The sequence below is a fragment of the Dermacentor variabilis genome, chromosome 5, assembly GCF_050947875.1.
Source record: "Dermacentor variabilis isolate Ectoservices chromosome 5, ASM5094787v1, whole genome shotgun sequence".
Classification (NCBI taxonomy): Eukaryota; Metazoa; Arthropoda; class Arachnida; order Ixodida; family Ixodidae; genus Dermacentor; species Dermacentor variabilis.
In genome coordinates, this window is record NC_134572.1 from 18,603,377 (window position 1) to 18,615,742 (window position 12,366).

General features: G+C 46.5%; 1 protein-coding gene across 4 annotated transcripts in view; it reads left to right on the forward strand.

The window, feature by feature from the left end:
* Galphaq (G protein alpha q subunit) overlaps positions 1-12,366 on the forward strand; it is a 67,647-nt gene that overhangs the window by 40,802 nt on the left and 14,479 nt on the right. Inside the window, exon 7 of one of the 4 annotated variants that reach the window (XM_075691919.1) lies at positions 611-6,145. The exons of the other annotated variants lie outside the window; for them this stretch is intronic. Within the exon in view, the coding sequence (XP_075548034.1) occupies positions 611-630 (20 nt within the window). The 3' untranslated portion in view covers positions 631-6,145. Of the gene's footprint in view, positions 1-610; positions 6,146-12,366 lie in introns of those variants that run through there. 4 annotated transcript variants of the gene reach the window in all.

Consider the following 12,366-nt stretch of genomic DNA (forward strand, 5'->3'; position numbering starts at 1 on the left):
CTCCGTTTTAAATTTGTTATCCACAAAATATATATTTGCCAAATTTTGCAAAGCATTAGCTGAAATGACTTTACTGTCCACAATCTGTTCTAAGCAAAATATTGCCCTTGGTATTGACCGGCATGAACAAACCATATATTGATTTGTTCTGTTACTGTTCGGTTACTGAGCTTATGCTCAGTAAAGTGCTAACGCCTGGAGACTCGGCATGTAATTCAACAGGGTATACGCGGCAGTGTTTGTGGAGGTTTTTGATTTTGGGAAGTTACCGCAAACAAAACATGAGACTTGAAGAAAGGGACAACACGAAGCAGTACTGACAACTGATGATTTAATGGGAATGAAAAAAAAAAGGCAGGCTTATATACATGAGACACATGTTTGCAGCCGATAAGCAACGTAAAAACAAATAAAAACACAGAGCGACCTTAAGCAGTAGTGCGATACAAATACTAAGATAAACGCTGACAAGACTGAGGCACCAAGCACATGTGTATCACATCGAAAGAAACAAAAGTTATTTCTGAGAAACCGCAACTGATGGCGAGTTAACGCAATCGCCATTTTTAAAGCTTTGCATGGCCACTGCCTCCACAATCTCTCTTTACAGCTGGCCATTTTTGCTGCTGATAATCTCAGTCTGAAAACAAAGGAGAGCAGCCCAAACACCATGACTCGGGAATGTCTACCTCAGCCTCGAGGATGGTGCTCGCATGTGATTTACGAAACAGTGAGAGTGCCCTGTCATCATGGCCTGAGTTCCAGCGCAAGCTGCTGGAAACTTGCTCCAGCCCCGATCGGTAGAAATAAATGGAGTGTGCCCTTCAGTCGCATGTTCACAAGCCCAATGAGAGCATCACAATGTACGTGGAGGACATGTCGTGTCTCTTTCAGTGTGCTGATCCGAGTATGTTAGAAGAGAAGGTATCTCATGTGATGAGAGGCTTAAAGGAACAGCTCTTTGGCGGTTTTGTTTGGAATCCACGGAAGACTGTTGCGGAGTTCCCTTTTCGAAGTCACCGCTATGGAGAAGACACGACTGCTGTGCTACCATTGCGGCAAAGCTGGTTATGTGTATCGGAAGTGCTCCTACCGACGACTCTGGCTCTGGGGTTCTTCTATTGATTTGCCCCAACTCAGGTTTGGCCAGAGGCCTCCCGACATCACAGAATTCAACTAGCTGGGCAGGTTGGGCACATAGCAGCGACAGTCACGCTCACCCTCACCGAGGCAATACCCTGCTAGTTATATACCGCCTATAGGATAGCACAGGGGCAATCGCCTAGTCCATGCTGGGAAAAGTGTCGTCAGAGACCTTCTGAGGCAAAGCCATTTATACTCAATGTGCTGAAAACCTTGTATCAACCCGACTGCACCACAACAAAAATACGACAATGCCTAAACCCGTTTCCACAAACAAGATTTCACCAGATTTCACTGTGTTGATTGACAGCAGAAAAATGAGTGCACTTGTAGGTACCGGCACAGGTTACTCGGTTCTCAGTGGTAAACTGACAAGCATTCTTAAAGAAAGTTACGTTGCCCTGGACTGGGGTGCCAGTTCGTACGGCAGGCGGCCACGTTGTCACACTGCTTGGTTTACGCACCGCTAAAGTAGAAATTTGCGGTGCTGCTTTTCTCGCCACTTGTCTGGTTCTGCGCGAGTGTTGCCGCAATTTAATTCTTAAGATGGACTTCTTGGGGAATATGGCGTCATTATTGACCTCCGCCAGCACTGCGTCACTTTCTCGACAAAGATGGCAACAGCATAAACCGACGCCATCGAATGCAGATCCACACGTGTTTCGGACGACAGCATCATGATATTGCCACGTGTGAGTGTGATGGTTCTGGTCAAGTCTGACGAGCTACGAGACGGTGAAGCCATTGTAGAAGGCAACGTTTATCTGTTGCTTACCCAAGGTATTTGTGTAGCACGAAGCTTTGTTGTACTTTGTGATAGCCAGATAGCGGTCCTCCTTAGCAACTTTACCTTTGAGTTTTGGCACATTTTTTACTGGCATTGCCGTTGCCTGCGCCAAACCATCAACGAACATCATTGAGTCTTTTGCTTCTGAACTGGGCACAGGCAGTTCGCTCAAATACATTGATGTAAACTCTGAGCTTATAGAAGACCAAAAAAGCGCAGCGCAGGAACTCTTCAAGGAGTTTGACACATGCTTCGCTCGGTCTACTAAGGTGAGCCAAACACCAATCGCACAGTTTCGCATAACGACATATGACACTGCACGCATCAAGCAACAGCTCTACCGTGCCTCACCAAAAGAATGTAAGGCAATTCAAGTCCAAGTCAAGGAGATACTAGGTGATAGCGTCAGTCAGCCTTTGCACAGTCCACGATTATCCCAGGTCATTCTTGTCAATAAAGACTGAATGCTGTGTTTCTGTGTTGCTTATATACACCTCAGCAATGTTACCAAGAATGACGTGTACCTGTTACCGCATCTCGATGTTTCTTTAGACAGTTCGGAGCGAGCAAAGTATTTTTCGGCTCTCAATCTAAGGAGCTATTACTGGAAAAATGAGGTAAATGAACGAGACTGTGAAAAAACTGCTTTTGTCACTCTAGATGGCATTTACGAATTCAAAGTACCGTATAATGCGGAATATAGGTCGACCCCCTTACATTGAAGCAAAGAAGTCAACATAAAAAATTATAAGGCACAAAACTTCGTTGTATTTAGTGGTGCCGCCAGACTCGTCACCTGCTCATTCGTCTGAGCTGTCTCAGCTCTCGTCCGAAGACGACTGCTTTTCGCTGGCTGCGTCCCACAACATGTCATCCTCGGTGCCGTCCAAGGAGTTGCTAATGCAACACTTCTTGAATGCCCACACCACCATATCGTCGGGCAGCAAGCGCCAAGCCTGCGACACCCATGTGGCCACAGTGGCGAGAGGCGGCCTGCGCAGCCGGCCGGTTGGGGCTGTCGGCTTGTCGCCGGCCATCCACTGACTATATTGTTCACGGACGGTCTTTAAAGGGCTTGTTGAGCACAACGTCCAGGGGCTGAAAGTGTTGAGGTCATGCCTCCCGGAATGATGGCGAGTTCCGTCCTTCCGTCGTGTAGTGCCTGCTTCACATCTGCGGTCAAGTGCCGGCAAAAGGCATCCAAGACGAGCATACTCGGACACCGCAGGAGTGCGCCGGGTCGCCGATTCCAGATGGTCTTAATCCAATTAAGCATGAGGGCCTCGTCCATATAGCCCTTTTCATTCACGCGAATGACAACATCCCGCGGGAAAGCCTCTTTTGGCAGCGTCTTCCTCTTGAAGATTATGTATGGGGGCAGCTTTCTGCCGTCTGCAGTACACGCGAGCATCACCGTGAAGTGCGAATGCTCGTTCCCCGTAGAAAGAAGCTTGACTTCTTTTGCGCCGCGTTCGCACACTGTGGTGGGCGACGGCATGTCAAACCACACTGGCGTTTCATCAGCATTGCCGATCTGTCCCAACATGTAGCCATGCTGCTGCCGGAGACGGATAACATAGCGCTGGAATTCGACCAGCTTGTCCTCGTATGCCTCTGGCAGCTTCTGGCAGATTGATGTGCGCTGTCAAAGTGCGAATCCCTTGCGTCGCATGAAGCGACGAACCCAATAAATGGAGCTCTTGAATTGTTCCTTGGGCAGTTCGGATTCTCGGGTGATCTCAATAGCTTTGATGCAGATGAGTTCCGCTGTTACTGGCAAAGATCTGGCACGATGCTCGCGGACGAAATCCGCCACCTTCTCTTCGAGCTCCAGGTGCACCGCGCGGCGCCCGCGACAGGACTTCTTCCGCGCGTTGCAGGCAGGCAGCTTGACTTTCTGCGTTCGCCAGTACCGGACGCTTTTTTCCGACACGACAAATTGCCGCTGGGCAGACATGTTCCGATGCATTTCAGCATATTTGATGACTTTCTTCTTAAACGTCGCGGTGAACTGACGTCGAGTACTCGTACTCATTTTGTGGGTTGTCGGGAAATTAGCAACGCCAGGAACGATCACTGCACAAAAAGGGAAGATGGCGTCGGTCACCAAGGAGACGATAACGATGCGGATGCCGAATGGTCTGCGCTCCTACATGTTGCCAGAGGACTATTCATGTTGTGCCAAGGGCCGGTATATAAGTTGAGGGGTGACCTTTTAGTAATATTTTTTGGAAAAAACGACCTATATTCCGCACTATACGGTGCTTCCTTTTGGCCTCTGTTTTGCACCAGCAACGTTCCAGCGAATGGACACCGTTCTCGCTGGTCTGAAGTGGCAAAGCTGTCTCGTCTACCTCGACAACGTGGTTGGTTTTTCGTAGACATTTGACCAATGCTTGAAACGTCTGTGGCAAGTTCTCTGAGCCATCCGATTGGCTAACCTCACCCATAAGCCTCAGAAGTGTAACTTGGCTACAAGGAGCCGATGTTTCTGGGACACGTCAGCGGAGAAGGCATTAGCCCTGTTCCCAAAAATACTGCTGCTGCAGCTACGTTTCCAACACTGACCAACAAGAAAGGTGTCTGACGCTTTCTGGGCCTTTGCGCATACTAACAGCATTTTATTGAAAAATTTTCAGAGATGGCGGAACCGCTGACTCGCCTCGCGAGGGATGATGTATTGTTTGTCTGGACCTTAGAGCAAGAGACTGCTTTCATCGAGCTTTGACAGTGCCTGGTGTGAGCGCCAGTTCTGGCCCACTTTGATGAGGAGCGCACACAGAAGTCCATGCCGACGCCAGTGACATTGGTTTGGTGCGGTGCTTGTACAACAGCAGGAAGGCATTGAAAGTGTGAACACCTACAAAAGTCGCACACTATCGCGTGCAAAGCGCAACTGCACTGCCATGGAGAAAGAGTGCCTTGCTGTCATGTAGGCACTGGCCAAATTTTGACCTTGCTTCAACAGCTGTCATTCAAGGTTGTTGCATATCATCACTTGTTATGCTGGCTTGCAAACCTGTGGCACCCTTCTGTATCACTGGCATGGTGGAGTCTACGCTTGCAGCAGTACGACATGACCATCGCATCTAAGTCGGGCTGCATACATGAAGAAAACCGTACTGTAGCCCTTAATAGCTGATGTTTTCTGCATCTTATGTTAGTTTTTGTTGTTTCACTCAGTGACTTGGGACATCACAGTGATTGTGACTACATATTTAGTTTTTGTCATAGGCCCTCTCGGCCTCTTCACATCAAGCCTATGAATTCCTTTTTTTTTTCAATATTCTTGGAGGAGGGTACTGTCCGAGAAACTTTTGAGCAGCTACTTCGGACCCTGCAGAGTTTTGCAGCGAATTATTCGAGTGAATTACGAAGTCCTTCCTGACGGAAGCCAGCCTCCCCGATGTCAACAACCGTAATCTGAGATAGTGTACAATGTTGGGGTTAAACCGTACTGTAGCCTTTAATAGCTGATGTTTTCTGCATCTTATGTTAGTTTTTGTTGTTTCACTCAGTGACTTGTGACTATACCATACATCACAGTGATTGTGACTATATCCTTTGTTTTTGTCATAAGCCCTCTCGGCCTTTGCACATCAAGCCTATGTATTTCTTTTTTTTTTTTTTTCAATATTTGTGGAGGAGGGGGTAATGCCACATGGTGTGGCAAACCAGGGGACTGAAAAAGAGAACGAGGTTAATCTTGGCATCACTTTTCGACGCTTCCGCTCAGTAAAGTGGTAATGCCTGGAAACTCGGCGTTTATTCAACAGGGTATATGTGACTACATTTTCTTAGCATCAGCGTCAGTGTGTTGCAATGTTCTACTGTCCTGCTTTGCTGAGATGCTGTGAAGCCGAGTGGTTAATGTGAAATCCTTTGTGGTGTATGCCAAATACCTTTAGTGCCTTTGTGGTCTTTGCTGTTTGGTCATGCAGCACACAAGCACTCATTTTGTTGCGTGCAGTTGAACATACTTTCCCTGGTACAGCAGTTTTCAGCACGTAGATGATGGCTCCGTTGGGTCAACACAGGGTCTGGCTGAATATAACGACCATCTGTTTTTCTCAAGTGTTTCCTTATTAACTCGGTGACTGTGACAGGTGCCAAACAGGATCACGTTGCTGCGAGGAACTTCATTCTCAAGATGTATCTGGATCAGAATCCTGATAAAAAGCGTATGGTTTACTCCCACTTCACAGTAGCCACAGGTCAGTTAGGATCCAGGTGGCAATGTGACAGCACTGCTTGGGCAACAGGCACGCAGCACTTGTGCTTTTAGTTGAGGAAATGGTTGACCATTTGCAGTTTGTTACTTTATGATTAGCTTGAAGAGTGCTCCACTACCGTATTCACTGAAATTTAGGCCGGCCTCAATTCTAAGCTGATCCCCAAAGTCCAAAGCCACGAGAGAGGGAAAAAAGAAACCCTCGAATGTGGGTTGAACAGAAAAAAGCAAGGGCAGTATTCACAAAATGAAAACTGCATTTATTGAATATGAACGCGCCAAGCTCATTCTACATGTCTGCCTTCCTTATTGCTGTCATCTCATTGTGGCTGGCGCATGCAAAAAGTGTCTTCCATTGCCCCCTCCAACGATAGACGTTTTTCTCAGCAATGCCGAAGTCCCGCCCAGGTTGAACTTTTGACAATGTCTCTGTGGCTAGCACAAATTTTCGTTTGAAAGTGGCATCATAGTGACATCACCTGTTTGGTGCCATTATGATAACGCCATGCCGCACACCGATAGGACACAGGTCAAAATGGCGACATCGCTTCTGTACTTCAGTTGGCTTCTGGCATGGCTAGTAGCAGCTGCGATACTGACTTTTCTGGATGGTGCTGTCTGTGCACCATATTTATTGATTTCAATTAAAAACTAGCACGTTTTCCCAAATTTTTCTAATCTGAGCTAACCCTAGAATTTCGTTTATGATTATTTGTAAAAGAGAACCGTTGGCCTAGGTTTGAGTAAATACGGTACCTAGAAGCAGCATCTCTGTAGAATGTGGTGTGCATCTTCTTGAGCTTGCTAGATATTGTGTGTTGTGTAGTGACTTTATGGGATTCTTTAAAATTGTAAGATGGCAGCACACGACGCCAAGTTGCAATCAGTAGAGCAAAGGTGGCTGATGCAGTCGCGAAAAATTTAATTGCAGTTTGCAGTGTGGATGCATAGAACTGACTAGAAAGACTATACTTTCTTGTTTTAAATTTAGAAGCTTCCCACAGATATAGGAAAACATTTGGAGAACATTTAGAAAACACTTGGAACTTGGAAAACATTTAGCTGAGGAAAACAACTGTGGTAGAACCACTTGATACGTGTGTATAGGGAGCTTCTGGGCTCCTTTGGCAGACTATTTGAGGGGCAAGATAGTTGGATGCTGTTGAGGAGAGAGACTGAACAAGGATTAATGCAAATAGTGTATTGGAGGCCAGGTATAGATGCGCACGCAGTATGTTTGCTGTTCGACTTCCTTTCTCCTTGGGTCTACTTAAAAATTCTCCTAGGTTTTCAAAGCCTAGTTTGTCCATGACTGGCCTAGGTTAAGGTATTTATCCACAGGCACACCATGGGAAGTAAAGGCCAACAGCAGCAAAATTTAATTTTGACTAAAGTGATTGTAAACAAGTAGCACACCATTAAAGCTATACTAATAGTAGTGCACATCAAAAAACCCAAGGTGGCCGAAATTTCCGGAGTCCTCCACTACGGCGTGCCTCATAATCAGAAAGTGGCTTTGGCACAAAAACTCCATAATATAATTTAATTATTTTATACTAATAGTAATTTTCTTGTTTTTGTTAGCGGCCTTTAAATAGTATCTAAGCAGACGATGTGTGCACCTGATGGTGGATTGGACGCAAATCTGAGCACATGGCCTCTGAGATTTTCAATGAGCCGCTGTCAACAGCTCATCTTAGAGGCCATGTTGAGGGTTCTGGGTTGTGCGTCGTTTCCAATGAATAGTAAAGGCAGCATTTCTTTTTCTTCCAATTCCAAATTTGGTACCAAAACTGCGTTTTCATGATGCAACCACCATAATTATAAATATGAAGTTTTGGGCAGAAACTTCTCCATATCTATAATGTCCGAAACTAGGCTGTTGGAATTTTGCTGCACTTGGCCGTTAACATAACAGGATGCCACAACAGTGAGCTCGATAAAGTTGGAGGTATGGTGTGTGCTCTAAAGACTGAAGGCTGTAAAAGGGACTGTTATGACTGCCGTAGACAACATGCTGTTAGTCACGCGCAAGAGTACAATGTGAGATCTCGCATTGTTCTCTTGCGCGTGACCAGCAGCATGTTGTCTACGGCAGTCATGACAGGGCCCAGATTGCTTGCAGGGTGCGTTGGGTAATGATTTTGTAGCGATGCCTTTTCCAGTGCTATTCCTTTTTTTTTTTTTCTTTATCAATGGGATCATCCCGCTGTGAATGCTGGATGATAAGAGTGGTGTAGAATCAAGCGGAAGGCATCGCTACAAAATCCTGGCTCTGCTGGCTGCATGGCCTGCCTGATATGCAGCAGTTCAAAGCTTATTCTCCATGTAAGGCTGTTTCCATTCAGGTTGTTTTGCACAATGCGCCTCAAACCAGGAGAATTTTTAGAGGAAATGTTAACAGTAGGTAGCTAGTTAGTTAGTGTGCGGTGAGATTCCACAGAGTGAATTGGCTGGAAATAGCATGGCTCATAGAAATTCCACTGCCTTACTCAGACATGGACAACATTAGCCAGCAGGACAGCCAGACAAGCTATAGTATCGTGCAATTGGACACAGTCCACTTTTGAATGCTGGTTTGTAGTACACACTTGCAATTAAGTCGGCACAGTGAAAGGCAGCAGTGTAACACAGTACTGTCACCATTGTGTTATGGCAGTAGTAAGTATCATAACAGATAAATCACAAACAGTTTATTGAACACGGCTGGTATTTGAACCAGGGCACATTCAACTCGTTATTGTTTAGTCTCCCATCAGGACATTGGCAAACTGCTTGCATTCAGAGGGCTGCATTAACTTGCAGTGCAACCATCCAGCGTTTGCTGTAGTGCCCAAGACAGACGTACCACATTTACTCTCCTTTCTGGAAAAAAAAGTTGCTAAATGCGTATTAGAGGACAAAAATCAGGCTCTGCGAGCCACATCCCATTATAGCTAGCATTGAACCTGTCACAGATGGAGTGTTTTGTGCATGTGAAAAAACACTGCTTGTATTATGAAGGCTACACAGTTAGTGCATGAGGCTCTCTTGCTTCCGGCTAATGGAATCATGCCTTGTGTTTCAATGGGAAAAGCTGATGTGTGTGGTGCCACTGCAGCACATGATAAGAACAAAGTGTCTCATTGACATGATTAGTGCACTGCACAAGCATCAAACCTGGTTGCTATTCAGGCAGTAGTAGTAAATAGCAACAATTAATTGTTACCATGCCAAGGTTGTTAGCGAGCCCAGCCAAGGCAGGTTTGTGGATTTTAATCTGTGTGGCTTACGTAGTTGATTAGCAAGCAAGTCTTGATGCATGTGCTTTTTTTTTTCCAACGTCAAGCTTTCCTTACTAATGAAACAGGCATGGTTTGGATGCCGTGACTTGCCACATTTGCACATGACTTGCTTATGCAAGTAATTACAGTAAACAAACAGTCACGACTAACAGGACAACTGAAGCCAGAGGTGCAGAGTGAAGCACCTCCAATTCAGACGGAAAAGAGCGTGGACGGTACTTAAGCAGCGATTCTTCAGATTTTTGTGAAACAGCTCAGTTATGTCAGTGCACAACAGTGGGTGAGAGCAAAGTGAGGGGGAGCATTAGACAGTATTGTGATATCTGTGCCTAGCCGCAAGGGAGTTCATTGAGAGCAGGTGCTGTAGTGCTTGGCCTTACAGGGACGTAAGGGAGGCTTTCTGCTAGTTGCTTCTTCTGGGTTCTAGCAAAAAAGCCATCAGTTTTGTGCATTCTTTCCTTGTGCCCTACATTTTAGGTTGATTGCTGGAAACAAGTGGGCATATATGTACACATTCTTTGTACATGTTCAACATGGGAGGGAGCATGACATTAGGCAGCCAGCCTTCGCAAGTCAACCTCCTATGATGTTATTCTCTCCCTGCTTTCACTTGCCAAACATGCACATCATGCTTTAAATCCTGGGAACAGCATGCCATATATTGCTTGGTTTGTGGTAGGTTTGAATATGGCAGGCCACCAGTGTTTCCACTGCTTTTTCCAGCTCATGCGGCGCATGCGAGACATTTAGTTTTTGGCCTCGGTACCTGATAACCATTGCATTGCATTGATAACCATTGTTACCATTGCAGTGACAATTCTAAGTGTTTGCATGATTATCTGCGCAATTTCCAAATGGTGCAGCAGACAATTATGACAATGAACCCAGCACAGCCTAGAAATGACTAATTGCCATCATGTGCTTGGGTGCTTTTTCGATGATGTCTCCTTTTCATTAATGTTTTTATGACTAGTCTTCAAGATTGTCTTTGTGGCATTCTATCCTAAGGTTTAACTTTCCTTCATGATACTCACCGAGGAAATGCATAGAAGCTCCTGCGTTCTTCCCCACTGCATACCTGCCAGCTCTCCAAAATTTTGTGTAAATTTTATGAATTCAGACCTGGGGAGGTATTCTGTAAAAATCCACCGTCAGAAGGAGACAGGTGCTCCCAGCCAATCGGCTCTTCAGCAGCAGACGAAAAGGACATGTCCACCAGATGGACATTTGCAATATAACCCCCCTCCAACCCCTAATCCCCTGTTGTAAAATTTTATGAATGTTTCCTGAAGTTATGCGATGTAAGATTTGTCGGACGATTCCACCTTTGTTACCAGTTGTAGGAGTTGTCGGACGATCTCGCCGCTGCCACCATTTGACGGAGTTTAAGGTCGTAGAGAGGAACTTCGGAGGAACTAGGTGAACAGGGTTTATTTACAGTATTTACATTTTAAATAAGAGATACATTTACACAGTCTAGCGTGACTCCCATATGGGGCACGCCAGACGAGCATACAGCACACAGCTTACGAGCACGAAGCTCCAAACACACCCAGCACACTGCTCACGAGCACACTGACGAGCACAGAGCACGACGACAAGCACACTGTAGCAGTGACGAACAGATGCTTATAAACACTCCGTTCGACGTCATCGTAGACTACCCGCCTTTTTGGAGGAGGAGGGCCCACGCACACACGTACGCACTTTCACTGCCCCCCTCCGAGGGCAGACGACCTTCGCAGCACTTGGAGCTAACCTTCACAACGCGGCCATCGTGGTGGTGTCCATTGTCTTGCGTCCCCGTAGCCAGGTGGTCACACCCAACCCCAGCCGGCACCTCTAAATTCCAGAGCTGCGTTTCTCCTGTAGTCGTCACGTGTGTCAGCAGACTGTGATGAATCTTGGGACCCCCGCACCGCAAAGCACCCCTTTTGGGGGGGGGGGGGGGGACTCCTCTTGTTGCCGTAGTCCGCAGTTCTCTGAAGTAAGTTCATGGTTGGTTAGCGCTGTCCTCGCTGGTTCTCTGAAGGGGCCCCTACCAAGGGTCGTTTGAAACGCATGCAGCGGGCTGAAATAGCTTTGCATAGCAGTACCCCTGCAGGCCGATCCTAACAGCTCCTCCATGGCCCGGAAAATCTTGCCTGGCCAGTGCTGGCAGCCGCTGGGCAGGAAGAGAATGGCTGGCGAGCAAGACGATGGCTTTGCTCTCTGCAACCCCTGCACACTTGGAATGCCTTCAACCATCTCACAACAACTGGCACAGAAAAGTCGATCCCGGCAACACAATACCACTCAGCGTGCAAATGCCCGGAATCGGCTGTTAACCTACCAGGCTTCCTGTCAAAATTTCAATGCAAGCCACTCAACTGGGAAACCCAAATTGTGCCCGAAAATTTCGTGCCGCCAAAGCGAGCGTTCACGTTCCCCCTGAGTTCAACCAGGTCTGACTATCGTGCTGCACAAGAGCAAAGGTTTACGCAGAACTGTTTGTTTGCTGCATTTCAAAGTAAATCATCGGTAATAAAGTACATATATATCGCACAAGAACTGTGTGCTTGGGACAAACATAGAACATGTGCTGTTGACCCCTTCCAGTGTAGTGTGCTTAAGATTTTTATGAGTATTGCTGTTCACAGGCTGGCAGGTATGCTTCTGGGGGGTGCCCTTTTTTGGTAAGGTCATTGTGTGCTTGCTGTTTGCATGTGCGGAAAATGAGAGTCTGGAGGACAGGATGGTTTTGCCTTTGCTGCTCATTTGTCCTCGGCCCTTGTGCAACCAGTGTCAAACATAATTTTCTTGGCAGCATAACAGAATGTTGGTTTTGATACCTGTTGCTGCTGGCAACCTTGATGACATCTATGCATTTTTGCCTTGTTTAACATGTACTAACATGCTGGAATGACACATGAATGGGATGC